This window comes from Lissotriton vulgaris, chromosome 11 (assembly GCF_964263255.1).
Source record: "Lissotriton vulgaris chromosome 11, aLisVul1.2, whole genome shotgun sequence".
Classification (NCBI taxonomy): domain Eukaryota; kingdom Metazoa; phylum Chordata; class Amphibia; order Caudata; family Salamandridae; genus Lissotriton; species Lissotriton vulgaris.
In genome coordinates this window covers 1,097,876,948-1,097,893,795 of record NC_141699.1, presented here as the reverse complement: position 1 = coordinate 1,097,893,795, position 16,848 = coordinate 1,097,876,948, and the positions used below count along the sequence as shown (strand labels likewise).

Genomic DNA, 16,848 nt, shown 5'->3' with positions numbered 1-16,848 from the left:
ATATATATATATATATATATATATATATATATAGATAGATATATATATATATATATATATATATATAGTTCAGTCCATATCAGGCATTGGTTCTCTTGCCCTGTGAATGACACCCGTTTCTAATCACGTCCACCTGAAAATGAATGAACTTCAGTGTCAGGGGTAGCTGGCAAGTCCATTAGTTTTCAATTTCTCTTTTTATAGTTTGCCTTTCATTTATTTGATTCTTTTCTATTTATGTTATTTTTTCGAAAGAAGATACTACAGCTCTCTAGGCAGTGGTAATGTGCTGTTTGTTTGCCGCTCATTTCTTCTGTAGTGCACCGCATCCCACATGGGCACTTCCACTAAACAACGCGATCATTATGGGATGCTGGTGTCCAGAGTGTATCATTGTTTTACCATTCCAAGATGGCCAACACACTCGTTTTAAACCTGGTGGGCAAGCTGAAACTATAAAACAATGGTAGACTATGGGCAATACCACTGTAAAAACAACACCCACTGCTGTCTTTTGTTTTGTTATTGCAAGCAATGGCCTTCCATGTTTAGAGGGCAGCATGTTTTTGTACTTTTATTATTTTAATTTATTTCTCATATGTTGTTGGGTGTGTGTTTTATTGCAGCTGTGACAGAGGGTGAATGCAAGAATGAGTCAGTGGATGGAAGAATGGATGCATGATGCAAATATGAATGACAGAGTGTATCTATGATGACTTATTGAGTGCCTAAAGCCCATCAGTGTCACCAAAGGCACTTTGAATGAAATGAAATGAATGAAACTTATATAGCGCACGACTTACCCTGGGGCATCTCAGCGCTTGCTTAGGGAACCCGTCCTGGTATTCCCCTGTGAGATAACCCTGGCAGGGTATCCACAAGGTGAAAGCCAGGCATCCCACCGCGAGGGGCGGTTGTGGAGATTAAGCAAGCTATTGCCCAGAGTCGCAGAGTGTGAACCCGTGAGTCGAGAAGGCACCGGAGTGAGAATTAACAAGTCTGTGGAATTTTGAGCCCAACACCCGCCGAGGCGGGGAATTGAACCCTAGTCCCGGGCCGAACTCAAGCTCCAGGTCTGCCGCCTCTAACCCCTGAACCACACTTCTCCACTTTCATTCATCCACCAGAGCTATTGCATTGCCAGTGCTTGTTTTGGTTTTCCTGGTGATGTGTTCTTTGAAGGAGAGGTTTATGTTCAGGACAAATCCATCTAATTTTACTTTGGATGATAGCAGGTGAGATCTGTTTAGGCCTCATGAGCTCCATGGCCGTAATGGAGCAGGACCCATATCCGGCGTCTGTGGTATTCATTTACGGTCTTGTTTTCACCATCGCTCGCACACAGCTCATGTGTTGTGAACTATGTTAATTACTTTGCCCGAGTCGCAGTAGCGGGTGCACTGATTTTCTCCTTTGTATCTGGTTTTGCAGAACATTTGCTTCCACATTGCAGGATGGCACAGTTCCTGGCAACGGTCCTGCATGCTTTGCGTGGTTCTTTAGGAACAGATCGGATTACTTTGATCTAAGTGGTGCGAACAATATTTGAGCCCACTCCTAATCCATGCATACTCCATATTTGTGGAATAGTTTCCCAGGGCTTGGGGCGGTGGCTGCTGCCCAGGTATCTGGCACTCTGCGATGAGTGATTGAATTATGTGGCAAGCAAGATTGTACTCAAACCAACATGGATAAAATGTGTTGTGCCACCCAACTGCGGCCCACCCTCCAGAGGCACAGTGGCTTGATGGCCTGACCATTCCAGAGCCATCCAGCAGTTTAGGTTGGCGCCGTTGCACCACCACGTTCCAATGCAACGGTTTACACATGTTATTGTTATTTGACATGCATAGGTGGCAACGTTATGACAAACGGATGCAGGGAGCGGGTGTAAAAACAGGGCTGGACTGAGGCATCCTTTGTCAATTGATGTCAGCAGCGGCCAATGCACCCCCTCCAATCTTTTTCCTTTCATCATCTCTCCAACTTATCCCAGATGAATTTTCTTCTTTTCTTTAGTTTAAGCATGTTTTATTCAAAGGATGATCATAAATAGAAACTAGGTAGCATAATGCTATTGAACATGTGAAAGATAACACAATAATGCTGCAAGTTACATCCGCGTGAGGAAAAAAAAGAAGCTAATTGTAATAAATAAGTGGGTTAAAAGTTCAATAAAACATTGCCTGTAAGAGACAAAAAAAAGAAGAGAGAGAAAAGAGAACTGGGTAAAGGACTGAAACTGAAAATTATAAAACAAGACATTGTGAGCTCTATAAATAAACATTAGTAATCCTAATACAGTAAAACCCTAATAAAAAAGAACAAGGAATTATTCAGGGAAGTTTGGGACTCTCTTCAACAAAAATGTCAACTGATTTACTATTGTAGCTTGAACTAACGAGAAACAGTGTTAATGGTGACCATATTTGTTCTCGCTTAAGAGCTAAGGAAATTAGGTGTATATAGGTCATGTCCAATTGATGACTGACGCTAGCGGCATACTATCAGGCCTTATAAAAAACATGTTTATTGCTTTTCCAATTAGTGGTTATTTGTTGAAAGGCTATAGCTATCAATGTGTCTAGTAGGTGAGGTGGACATGTTAGGTGACACCAAATTAGGGATAGTCCTCCCAAGAATACATTATGTATAGTATATGAGATGTTGATTTAAAAAATCTTAGTGAGCTGATTCCAAACCTGTCGCCAAAAAGCAGCAATGTGGGGGTAAAGAAATAGCATATGCAACAAATCACAATAAGCTGCATTTCAGGACCAGCAATTGTCATGTGTAGTGACCTTCATTTTAAGTAAGAGGATGGGAGTAACAAATAATCCATTATATATAAAAAAAAATGTTTGGCTAACATATGCTGCTCTTGAAACAGTATGCAACTTAGACCAGTTCTTATCCCAACACTGGGAAGACCACCACACCTGCAAATTGTTTTCCTGATGTAATTCTAAAGCAGATTTGGCTCTAATTGTAAAGAACAAAAAAAGGTCCTTGGAAATAAAAGCAGGCTTTGAATGTGTGTTAAGAAAGTAAGTAATATATGTTCATACTGAGATGACATGTTATCGTCTGGTGGTGGTGATATGGAATCTTGGATATGTTGGACTAACTGCGTGTATTTATAGCAAAATGATTGGGGAAATTTAGAAAGAGTCTGGACTGAGGAAAATGGAAGGAAATTATCATTACAAATTAATTGGTACATAAACTTAACTTCTATATCGTTCCATGTTTTCCAAAAGAAGACTCTATTATTCATAGTATTTATTGTACCAAGGGGAGGAATTTATAAAGTTAGTGCCAGACAAGGATTTTGGAAAGAGCAGAAGTTTTAAAAGTTTATATGAGTGCACAAAACAGGGATGGGATAGAAAACTGGTCTTAGACATAGAGGGCGAAAATTCCTTAAAAGAAAAGGGGGAAATAAATGAGGACTCAATGAGAAACCATAGAGGTTTAGGTAATTCCCTATTATGCTGAAGTCAACGGGAGGATGTTTGAAACACAAAACATCATAGAATTTCGAAAAATTCGAAAAATTTACATTACCATGGTTTTTAGGAAGTTTTTACCATGACAAGGACATGCACGCGAGTTTATTATTCCATAGGAAACGAGAAAGAACTAAATCTGTGTTTTTATAAGAATTGCTTTGAAATATGAACAGAGATCATGGAAATAAGGTACATTACACGTGGAGAGTGCACCATTTAAATGGAACTTAACCTACCGTATCCCAACACAAAACAAAATAAAGGGTTCCATTTAGTACAGTACCTTCTTAATTTTTGTATTACTTCTTTGAAATGTAATATAAGAGTTGTTTTAATAGATTTGGTAATCCACAAACCCAAATATTCAGTGTTTGTTGGAGTCCACATAAAACCCAAATCCTTAAAATGTTCTTATAGACAGAATTTATTAAGAGGCAAGATCTCAGATTCATCTAAATTTAGGTTATATCCTGAAACACTACAAATTGGTGAACTTCATGTTGTAAGGCAGAATGAGATGGGTAAGAGAAATAATGTAGGGTATTATCCACATACATTGATAATTTGAGTTGGGAATATATATATGAAAAACCATATATATGTTTGATTTATTTGATACTTAGCAAAAATGGTTCCAGAGCTATTATAAATAAAGGAGAGGAAAAGGGACATCCTTGGCGTACTCCTCTTTGTAGGGAAAAATACTCAGAAGTCATACCATTGGCAAATATAGCTCCTTTACAATTGGAATATAATAAAGAAATTAGGTGCAAGATGTTGGGACCAAAGCCAGACCACTGTTAAGTTTGAAACATAAAATGCCAACTAACTAATTCAAAAGCTTTCTCTGAGTCTAAGGAGATGGCAGTTAATTCATGGGAATGTTTGGAAGCTCTTTGAAGAACATTAAAAATGCCTCTTGTTGCCAGAAGAAAAAGGCCTATTAGAAGGCCAACTTATTCTGGGCTAATCATATGGGGGAATAAGGGATCCAATCTGAGTGGTAAAATGTTGGCAAAAAAGTTCTAATCCACATTCACTAACGATATGGGACTGTAGTTTTTACACTGTTGGGGATCCTTGCCTACTTTGGGAATTAAGAACATAAGAGCTTCTTGAAAAGTACCGTTGGCAGCAGAGTGAGCAAAAGAATGATAATGTTTGAGAAGCGACAGAAATACAAGTGTAGAGCTTTGAGAACAAAATTCAGACGTGAACCCATCTGGTCCTGGAGATTTATTGGGTTTCGATTTTTCGAGTGCTGTGGAGATGTCTGGAAGGGTAATATCAGATTCCAAGGAGGAGAAGTCCAGGTTGTGAAAAGTAGGTTTAGGAATGGAGTTTAAGTATGTATAGATATGAGGATTGGAGGGGAAGTCTCTGGGGTGCAAAGAGATGTATAGAAGGCAGAGAATTCCTTCAGTATGGCTTCATCCTTAATAAACATTTGGCCATGTAAGTTTCTAATGGAGTCAATCTTTTTATGCTTTTGTTTGACTTTTAAATAATTAGCTAAAGGTTTAACTGTCTTATTTTGACCTCCATAATATCTAGCATTTTGTCAGAGTAATATTGAAGAAGCCTGCTCAGTGGATAACTTAGTAAATTGAAAATTCATTTTTATAAGGTTTTGAAGAGATTCTGAAGAATTGGAATGGTGACTGTGTGCTCCAGCTTTTAGATTTCTGTCAAGAGATATTTAGAGGCATTTTCAGCTTATGTCCTTTTACCTTGAACATAATGAATGATAAATCCTCTTGCTGACTCATTAAAGGAGTCCCATAATGTATGTGCTGGAATATCCTAGGAGTCCTTGGGTGTGAAAAATTAATTGATGATGTTGGTAAATTGCTTGTTAAATATAAGGTTAAAAGAAGGGAATTATTAACTCTCCATCATTTTGGGTGATTACGAATTGGTAATAAATAAAAGTCAGCAATAGTAGGAGCGTGATCGGAAATCAAAATAGAATGTCAGCATTTATCATGTTTCGAGCTAGTGATTTGGAGGTAAAAATGTAATCAATCCTAGATTGAGAGCCATGTATTTGGGAGAAGAGGTATATTCTCTTGTAGTTGGGTTAGTGATTCTCCAAGAGTCAAACAAAGATCTTTGTGATATGGTTGAACAAAAAGCTTTGTACATCACGTAAGGAATACATTTAAGTTTGGAAAACCTATCTCAAATTGGATCAGCAATTTGATTGTAATCACCTCCCATAATATAATATTCAGCAGTACTATTGATGAGTAGTATTATTCATGAGTTGTTTATTAATATCAATCCAAAAGATGCTGGTTACTACTGGGGGACTATATACATAAAGAATTGAGTGACAAACTCTGTTAATTAATAAATCAACTACATTCCATCTACCTTCTGTGTTTGTGGTTTGGGAAATGGAGATAACATTGAGTTTCTTATGAACAAAAATTACAGTACAATTTTTCTTCTCTACCTCAGGAAAGAAAATGACGACCAACCCAATTTGTTTTTAATTTTAAGGCTTCTATATCAGTTAAAAATGTTTCCTGAAGTAGTGCAATGTCTGTGTGTAACTTAGATACGTGCAAGAGAACTCTTTGTTTTTTAATTGGGTTGTTTAAACCCTTAACATTCCAGGATGTTACTACAGGACTAGTGGTTACAATGAACAAACATTAGATTGGAATTGTGACGGAGTCCCGCCGTCTTCTCCCCCCCCAGGATTCTTTCCCCCTGTGTCTCTACCTCATCCTGGGAACGTCCACACGAACTCTGGCCAGCCGGTCCCTTGGGTTCGCCCCCGAGACGGAAAAATAACAATGACCCACAGTCCCCCGCCTCTCTCTTCGATACAGGAGCCAATCCCGGACCTGCAAACACCGGAAGCACTACCCTGTGAACCCGGAAGTCCCGCCCCGGAAAGAGCGTCAGGACCGGTGAAAAGCATCCCGGATCATGGGAACAGAGTCGGAGAATCGTGGCAGGATACTCAGGCTGGTGACAGAGGAGAGGAGCCAACCGAAGCAGACGAGTGGTCAGAGGAGTGGTGGAACCCTTAAGGAGGAAGCTGAAGAGCGGCCGTAGCTCACCTGGAGAGCTACGGCAGACCGCGTGAGTACCTGTAAACCGCCCCTGGAGCGCGTTAGGTGCTCTCTGTATATATTGTATATAATCACTATCTTTGTAGGCACAACGCACTTAGAGTTAACACTGTAAAATATTGTAGAGCATTTACCACCGAGCACGGCCCGAAGTCCCCCACACGCCCCGTACACCCTTGTGGTCTCGCTATCTTGGTTTTGGTCTGTCATCCCTCTTTTCCCCTTTCCTCCTTCCCTCACGACTTTCCGCTCCGCCCTTTCACCTCCCGGTATTGGTAGTGGCATAACTGCCGATTCGCGGTTCAGACTAACGGTCCTTTCTCTCTCTTCTTGCCCTCCGAGGTATCTCCACACCCCTCGAGAACCTACTACCCGGCAAGAACCTTCCGGAGAGAACTGCACATCAGAGACGCCGGATCCGAACACCAGGACCCCTTCTTCTCGTGACATCTTGTATGACTGTTGTACTGCGAATAAACTACCTTAAAAATAGCACACTATCTCCGGCCTCCTCGCCTGATTTACCAGCCCGCGGGCACCCCACCACCACATCTGGTGTCAGAAGTGGGATCAGCCGGTAGCATGGAGGCCGTGATGAAGAGGATGGCCGAATCCCAGGAGCAGCTGGGCAAGCTCATGGAACAATTCTTGAAAACGGCCGAAGACGACAGGAGTCAGCTCCATGATGTCCTGAAAGGCCATGGAACAGTACAGGAACAAGCTTTGGGGAAATTGACAGATGTCCTGGGCCAACCTAGACCCACGACCTCTCTCCCATCCGTGGTGTTACAGAAATATGTCCCCGGTGAAGACCCCGATTACTTTTTCACCAATTTTGAGCGGTTGTCCCAAGCAGCTAACTGGCCTGAGGATCGATGGGGACAGTATCTGGGTCCCCTGCTTACAGGAGACCTACAGGCCGCATACCAGCAGGCCAACATCCAAGGCACCACCCCCTATCCGGACATAAAAAAGTGCATCCTTGAACGCCTGGGCGTAGATGATGATACGTATAGGATGAAGCTCAGACAAACCAAGGAAGGACCCCAAGAAAATCCACGAGCACTGTCCTTCCGCATCAGAGATCTTGTCAACCGGTGGCTTAAACCGGACGCTTCCACAAAAGAGGACATCATCGAAAAAATCTGTCTGGAACAGTTCCTAAACTCCCTTCATCCCGCCACACAGAGATGGGTACGGCAACACACTCGGCTCACCCTGGAGACCGCTGTCGAAATTGCCTGTGCATACGGACGGGCTCAAGATCTACAACGGGGTAAGGACGAAGCTACCCACAGGCCACAGCCCTCCAACACCAACCGATTCTCAAGGCCACCTCCACCCCGAAGACAAGAACCGGCTCCTCTCTTGCCTTCCCCGATCATATACCATCCACCCAACCCTGGACCGCAATGCTATCATTGTGGAAACTACGGCCACATAGCCCGTATGTGTCCCCAAAAGGAAGTACCTATGGAAATTGGAATGGTACGGAACTATGTCTGCAACACCCCCGGGGCTGCTCCCCCTCCGTTTCATTGTCCCGTGCACATAGACGGACAAGAAGTAATGGCCCTCGCAGACTCAGGGTGCCGTCAAAGCGTCCTTCGTCCTCATGACTTGGATCTCCAACAGAAGATCCCAACAGGGGCAGTGGCCATTCAGTGCGTGCACGGCGACACTAAACGGTATCCCACCACCCGGGTTCGGGTACAGCATCCCGGAGATACAGGAACCGACCTCACGGTTGGACTCATACCAGCCTTGCCAGAACAGGCAATCCTGGGGAGCGATTACCCTGGTCTCCCGACGTTACTCCAGGACACAACAGACTCCCTGGCCCAGTGGTGGAAGGAGGTCCCCTACCCTCAGTCACCGACTGGAAGCCCGGGAGAACTGAAACCCCACAAAAGCAAGAGACAGAAAAGACAGGAGAAGATGTCATACGCCTCTGCATATCCAGTTGAGGTGGAGGAGCACCCATGGCAGACAGACCAAGAGTTCCGCGGGGCTCAACAAGAGGATCCGCTTCTACTGGAAGCCTGGGGAAGGGCCCTAGAAAACGAAGACCCTACACAAGTAGGTCCTTATTTCTTTAAGAAAAGGGGTTTGCTGTATAGAAAGGGGGGCCCGCAACAAAACCCTCAATTGTTGATCCCTAGCGCCTTCAGAGACAAAGTCCTGTTCCTGGCCCACAGCCACTTGTTGGGAGGACACTTTGGGGAGGAAAAGACTAGCCAAGCCATCCTTGACCGGTTTTACTGGCCAGGTATACATCAGCACATAAAAACCTATTGTCGTGAGTGCGCTGTTTGTCAAAGGAACAGTAGGTACAGACCTCCTCGGGTACCCCTGTGTCCCTTGCCTCTCATCGACATACCATTCAGTCGGGTGGGAATGGACATTATAGGGCCCCTATTGCCCTCCCGTAGTGGTTGCCGATATGCCCTTGTCATCGTGGACTATGCCACGCGTTTCCCGGAAGCCTTTCCTCTACGCCAGCCCACCGCCCAAAATATCGCCAAGGCGCTCATCACTCTGTTTTCCCGCGTTGGCTTTCCCCGTGAGATCCTTACGGATCAGGGTACCCCCTTCGTCTCTGCCCTGATGAAGCAGGTCTGCTCCAGGCTAGGGATCAAGCAAATCAGGACTTCAGCCTACCACCCCCAGACAGACGGCTTGGTTGAACGCTACAATGCCACCTTAAAGCAGACGCTAAAGAAGATGTTGGGACTGGAAGCCAAGAGGTGGGAGGAGCTCCTCCCGCTGGCCCTTTTTGCCATCCGGTGTAAACCCCAGAGTAGTACTGGCTACTCCCCATACGAGTTGCTATATGGAAGACCCCCTCGTACCCTGCTGGAGATGGCACAGGAAGCCTGGGAGGCTGACCCGGACCGTACACGCCCTTTGCCTGAGTATGTCAACAACTTGAAGACCCATCTAGCCCAGATCCGAGAGATAGTAAAACAAAACATGGAAAAAGCGCAAGATAACCAGAAAAGGCAGTACGATAAGGGCACCAAAACCCGGACATTTTCCGTTGGAGACCTAGTCCTCCTCATGATGCCCTCATCAGACCACAAACTCCTCGGACAGTGGCAAGGACCCTATGCCGTCCTACGGCAGGTGACCCCGGTCACTTATGAAATCGAGCTCGACCCCACTAAAAATATGACCCAGATCTACCACGTCAACCATCTGAAGAAATGGGAGGGACCCCGTCCTGTCCTAGTCGGAGACAGTCATCCGGTCCCCTGTGCCTTTGCTCCCTGTCTAGACCCTGCCCTGACCCCGGAACAGATACATACCCTCCGCGCAGCCCTGTTCCCCGTACAGAATGTGTTCTCTCCATACCCCGGTAGAACCACCGTCACCAAACATGCCATAGACACTGAACCAGGGAAGGTAGTACGGTTGCGTCCTTACCGTGTCCCTGAAGCACGAAGGGCTGTCATAAGACAAGAAATCGAGGACATGTTAAAGATGGGAATCATCGAGCCATCGATCAGTGAGTGGAACTCCCCGATCGTTCTCGTTCCGAAACCTGACGGGTCTGTCAGGTTTTGTATTGACTTCCGCGAAGTGAACAAAGTGTCCAGATTCGACACATACCCCTTGCCGAGAGTCGACGAAATGGTCGAACGGATAGGGAAGGCTAGATACATCTCCACCCTCGACCTCTGCAAGGGCTATTGGCAGATTCCCCTCCGAGACCAAGATAAGAAAAAGACCGCCTTCTCCACTCCGGAGGGGTTGTTTCAGTTTATTGTTATGCCTTTTGGACTCCACGGGGCCCCCGCCACCTTCCAACGGGCAATGAATCAGGTCCTGCGGCCACACACGGAGTACGCAGAAGCTTATCTCGATGACATTGTCATCTACAGCGACAGCTGGGAACAACACCTGATCCACCTACGGGACGTTGTTTCTTCCTTGGGCTCCTTCGGTTTTTCCATTAACCCCGCCAAAACAACCCTGGCGGCCCAAACCGTCCAGTACCTGGGGTTCCTGTTGGGCGAAGGTATGATCAGACCTCAGAGGTCCAAAACTGAAGCCATAGAGAACCTTCCCTTCCCGAGAACCAAGAAAGATCTCTGTGCATTTCTCGGGCTTCTCGGTTATTACCGGAGGTTCGTGCCGAACTTCTCTCAAAGAGCCGCGCCTCTCACAGATCTTCTTAAAAAGGCTACCAACACCGAACAGGCCCTGAAGCATCCTACCCCTCTCCTATGGCAAGCATTTTCTGACCTGAAGGGAGCCCTAACCTCTAGTCCGGTTCTAGTGAGTCCAGACTATGCCCGACCCTTCATTCTCCAGACAGACGCCTCCGACCAGGGATTAGGGGCGGTTCTGTCTCAAAAAGACGAACAAGGGAACGAGAAACCCATACTTTACCTGAGTCGAAAATTGTTCCCCAGGGAACTTAACTATGCTGTGGTTGAAAAGGAGGCCCTTGCCATTAAGTGGGCTATCGAAACCTTAAGATATTACCTGGAGGGCCGGGTTTTCACAATCTATACCGACCATGCCCCCTTGGAATGGATGGCCCGGAATAAAGGACACAACGACCGGGTCCTCCGCTGGTTCCTTTCTCTCCAACCCTTCCATTTCCGTACCCAACATCGAAAAGGGTCGGAACAAGGAAACGCCGATTTTCTATCCCGGTACCCCCTCTCGTCCTCTCCTGCCCGTACAAGAAGGACAGCTAGGGGAAGGGAATGTGACGGAGTCCCGCCGTCTTCTCCCCCCCCAGGATTCTTTCCCCCTGTGTCTCTACCTCATCCTGGGAACGTCCACACGAACTCTGGCCAGCCGGTCCCTTGGGTTCGCCCCCGAGACGGAAAAATAACAATGACCCACAGTCCCCCGCCTCTCTCTTCGATACAGGAGCCAATCCCGGACCTGCAAACACCGGAAGCACTACCCTGTGAACCCGGAAGTCCCGCCCCGGAAAGAGCGTCAGGACCGGTGAAAAGCATCCCGGATCATGGGAACAGAGTCGGAGAATCGTGGCAGGATACTCAGGCTGGTGACAGAGGAGAGGAGCCAACCGAAGCAGACGAGTGGTCAGAGGAGTGGTGGAACCCTTAAGGAGGAAGCTGAAGAGCGGCCGTAGCTCACCTGGAGAGCTACGGCAGACCGCGTGAGTACCTGTAAACCGCCCCTGGAGCGCGTTAGGTGCTCTCTGTATATATTGTATATAATCACTATCTTTGTAGGCACAACGCACTTAGAGTTAACACTGTAAAATATTGTAGAGCATTTACCACCGAGCACGGCCCGAAGTCCCCCACACGCCCCGTACACCCTTGTGGTCTCGCTATCTTGGTTTTGGTCTGTCGTCCCTCTTTTCCCCTTTCCTCCTTCCCTCACGACTTTCCGCTCCGCCCTTTCACCTCCCGGTATTGGTAGTGGCATAACTGCCGATTCGCGGTTCAGACTAACGGTCCTTTCTCTCTCTTCTTGCCCTCCGAGGTATCTCCACACCCCTCGAGAACCTACTACCCGGCAAGAACCTTCCGGAGAGAACTGCACATCAGAGACGCCGGATCCAAACACCAGGACCCCTTCTTCTCGTGACATCTTGTATGACTGTTGTACTGCGAATAAACTACCTTAAAAATAGCACACTATCTCCGGCCTCCTCGCCTGATTTACCGGCCCGCGGGCACCCCACCACCACAGGAATATAAAAATACATAACTTAAAAAGAAAGAGGAATCTTCTGAAAAATACAAAATGCAAGAAGAGAGGGAGATAGTGTAAAAGAAAGCAGGAAGTAAGAAAAGGGAAAGAAATAGATGAGAAAGTAGCAAACAAGAAGAAATAGACAGTACAAGTCATGAAACTGACGCTTGTAAGACATACTTAGGGGAAGAGAATACGTGCGATAATAGGGTTCGGGAAAACCACAACAGACTAGAGGGACACAGAGGAAGTCCATTTGGCCATAACATCAGGGAAGTACGTCATGGTGTGGAGAGATGCTATAAAGGAAAGATTATGTTAATTAAAGGAGATAAATATATAAATAACAACATAACGACGAATAGTCTATAGAAGGAGACAACAGAAAACTCTTTAACTATTCCATTGAATAGTCTCTACATTGATGAAGAAAAGATTTTAATTGTTCAGGATCATCGTATGAAGTTGTGTTGTCCTTATAGGTGACTTTGAAACAGCAAAGGTGAATTAGCCCATATCGAGCAGTAATAGCTCTGAGCTGTGGGTAAAGCTCTAGAAATTGTTTACGTCTGTCTGCTGCAATCTTTGCACTGTCTGTGAAAAAGGGGGGGGCCCTGCCTAAATAGGATAAACCCTGGCAAGGAATATACATTTTTGTTAAAAAGGGGAATTCAGCACCGGGTTTTGTGCATTTAATAAAAAAGTCTAAATGACGTTTACCTGTAACCTTTATCTTGAATAAAGACGTGCTGTGTTACTTATTTAAATTATTTTCATTATCTCATCATTATTTCATAAGATTTCTTTCAGATAACACTATGAATTAAAAACATATTCCAATTAATCATTCACATAATTGTAAATCAAATGTCAACGTCAAGCAGATCACATTATTTACACTTGTAACAATTATTCAATTCTTTTTAAATATGACTCTTCTCCTATACCAGTAGATCCTAGTCTCACTGTGTCACTAGTCGTTCCCTCTTGATTTCAAATTCATTGTTATACATATTTACATATCTATTTATTTCATAGTTACCAGTTATGTGAAAGAAACACAGAATTCCTGACGAAGGCGCAAGCCGAAACTCGTTGAATGAATGGAATTGTGGTTCTGGATAGTAACTTAAATCAATTTGATGTATTCTTGTATAACCTGAATCAATTATGGCTGTATAACAATTTTTTGTCACATATTTATATATATATAAAAAAAAGAGAGAAAAAAAAGATAAAAGAAGTGTTATCTGAAAGAAATCTGATGAAATAATGATGAGATAATAAAAATAATTTAAATAAGTAACACAGCACGTCTTTATTAAAGATAAAGGTTACAGGTCAACGTCATTTAGACTTTTTTTTATAAAATGCACAAAACCCGGTGCTGAATTCCCCTTTTTTCCAAAAACGCAATCTTTGCACTGTCCTGAGAGAAATAAAGTTTATGTGTGGACCACAGAATTTGTTTCTTCAGTTTTGCAGCATTGAGGACTTTTAGAAGGTCTGAGTGTTCCAAAAGCAAAATGTTTACACCTCTGGGTTTAGAAGTCTATGAGCTTGCTAGATGTTAAGCGATGTAGAAGCCGGAAGATGCAGAACATTTTGAATAAATGCTTAGAAGAACTGTAAAGGACCACTGCCCTCCACATTTTCTGGAAAACCATAAACTCAGAGATTGTTTCTACCTTTTCTATTTTCAAGATCCTCAATATATTTATTTCTGATTGTTTCATGTGAATTGTGGAAGCAGAGTCTTGGATATCACTGACCCATTGTTGTAAGTCAGAGACACGCTTGTCCACAAAAAATTACCATTTATCAAGGTTGTAGAGTGTTTTGTTTGTTTCCTCCATGGAAGGTTTCAATTCTCGTATTTCTTCTAATATTACTTCCATATATATAGGAGATGGTTTTACTGGAGAAGGAGGATCTTTCTTTGGGCATTCATTTGAAGAAAAAGGCAAAGACTTTGCAGAGGTAAGCATTTTAGGAATTAAAACAGGTGTTGGATCTGCCATGCTGATTTGTGCTTCTGCAATAGGTAACACTGATTTCTTGCTGAGGAGATTAAATGGTAGCCCTCTTGTGAGAAGGTAGAAGAGATATGCGGATGCTTCCAGTTTCATACTCTCCCCATGAAATGGATGGCCAAGTATATGTGGGAATAAGCGATCCACTGAGAATGCTTTTATGCACAGATAAATATATATGAATAAAAAGTGTGCTACACAAAGCAAAAATAATATTACATTTTAATACTTTGAGAGCAAGAATTATATATTATAAACTGAGGAAAAACATACAGTGCATTTTTACGAAGTAACCCTCATACAGATATATTAAGAAGCAAGTAAAATTAATGCATGGTAAAGACGGTATTAGGGGACATAATACAGCAATAATGTTCAAAAGATAAATTCCTCACATAAAGCTTCTCAGAGGACACAAGGAATTAATAATAAAGTCTTATAAGAGAACAAATGATCCAGTACTTAGGGTCTTTGTAAGGAAAATCAAAAGCTTCAGGATCCGTTGTGCCGAGTTAAGAAAAGAATAGTTCAGCAAAAGGGGTGACGTAACATAGGGATCACAGAAGCGAAGATAAGCAGATATCACAGGAGTTAAGCATTCCAGGGGCCTAAAATCTGGATAATCTCTGAAGAAAACTTTAACTCTGTGTAACAAAGCAGAGAAAGTAGAAAATAGTGGCCACTTGCAGGACAATTAAATGTAGCGCTGGTGGTTCCAGAAGGCAAGAAGACTAAATAGTTGTCATCAAAATAAGGTATCAACTTACCTTTGTCATGATGGTAAGCAAGCCATTTAACTTCTGAGGACTCAGCAGCACCGTTTATGCAATTTATGCCACGCAATGTTAACCGCACAAAATGGTGGGCGTTATTTGAGTAAAAGGGTGTTTTGCTTAGAAATCACCAAAAATGGGCCGAAAATGGCAAATAATGAGCTCAAACGCTCACAGTTATCCTTCCACAGTCAATTCTGGTGTTACCAGTAGGAAAAGCAGGCACTCTCCATGAAAAGCAGATGGGCATAAGAACAGTCGGCGCAGAGCTCTGCAACTTTGTGGCCATCTTGGTAGGCATCAAGCCAAGCCCCTCAGCTGAATCTTTTGAAATAGATATTCCTCCGTCTTTCTATTCCTGTCCTCCTATCCCTAAGACCTTCCACTCCCCTTGTCTTTCCCTACCCTTATTACTTGTAGTTCATCCATGTTCCATGCCAAATGGGAGAGATTTCTCAAAGCATTTATGGTCTTCCTCATTGCATCATAACAATCAGTCAAGTCTTGCACTGGCATCCAGTACACAAAACATTCCAGTTTAAGTTGCTTTGTCTTGCTCATCAAGCAACACACAAGAAGGGGCCATGGCTGATACAGAGAATCTTAAGGCCCAACAGCCTTATGAGAACAATGCTCTTCCTCCACTAACCAGCAACTATTTGCTGTCCCTAGGATGAAGAAAACTTGGGGTGGGGGACACTCATTTGTTCTCCTTGCTCCCAAACTCTGGCATGCTCTGCCAGTGGAGATGAGAAAGATTGAATTGGAACTGAGATTTAGAAAATGCTTAAAGACTGCTCTTTTCAGTTAAGTTGTACACTCAGGGCCATGCCATACATGTTGTCTCTAGCGCTAGGAGGCCCTTCTGGGTAGCCATGTGCTCTAGAAATCTAAATGAATAGAATAGAGAGTGTGTTCACGTATAAGGCCGTAGACCCCTGGAGTTGCTGGGGGCGAGTCCTGTATTTCCTCGTCCACCCTCGCAGAACATACTCTTGAGTCTTGTGAAGGAAGAAGGCTGCTTCTCAGGGTAGGGGCCAGGTATTCATCTGTTCTCTAAGTGGGCACTGCTGGAGATGGTTTATATAAGGCATCCGTACTCTCAGGCCCTCCCTTTTATCCATCCTCTTGAGCTCCAATGATTAGTTAGTTAGGACCACCTACCCTACTTGCTCTTCCTGCCTATTGGCTGGGCATACATCCTGACTCCTCCCCCTACAAACATTAGGTCCCTCCCTACTACCACGAACTCCGCATTCTTCAGCATTGGTGATAACCTCTCACTTCTGTTGTCTAAAAGAATAAAAACGAGGTAAGTCAGTACTCTTATTCTCTGCTCGATTATTGAGTTTTCATAATGTGTCAGTCTCAGAACTCTGCACCCTACCATACGTGTTCGCCAGAGGGGTCTCAGTTTCCTTCCAACATGGTTCATGCTACCAACAGTGGAGGAGCCCATAAACAATGGTTCTGGTGGTGGACGGCACAGTATCTGGTGCCATGTGGTCCATATAGTAGTGAGTCACAGGAACATATATCGCCTGTTTACACCCACTCACAAACGACAAGGCAATAGGTATCATGAAGTTATTGCCAGTGAGCATCAGAGGAGATTGTAGTGGTGTGGATACATGAAACAGTGCTGGAGTTCATGTAGGCGATGAAGCTGGAATGAGGGGTTCTCCATTCAGGGGATGATGCCTACGAGTCAAGGATGCTTCAAGCAGGAGATGGTGCTGAGGGGTCTTCGAGCACG

The 16,848-nt window shown here is 44.1% G+C and overlaps 1 protein-coding gene across 1 annotated transcript; it reads left to right on the top strand.

Moving 5' to 3' along the window:
• Positions 1–7,057: 7,057 nt before the first annotated feature.
• LOC147684227 (uncharacterized) lies at positions 7,058–12,230 on the top strand. The gene is made up of 2 exons (XM_086944964.1): positions 7,058–8,677; positions 11,486–12,230. The coding sequence occupies exons 1-2, from the start codon at positions 7,181–7,183 to the stop codon at positions 11,687–11,689; spliced, it is 1,701 nt and encodes a 566-aa protein (XP_086801090.1). The 5' UTR covers positions 7,058–7,180; the 3' UTR covers positions 11,690–12,230.
• Positions 12,231–16,848: the final 4,618 nt, after the last annotated feature.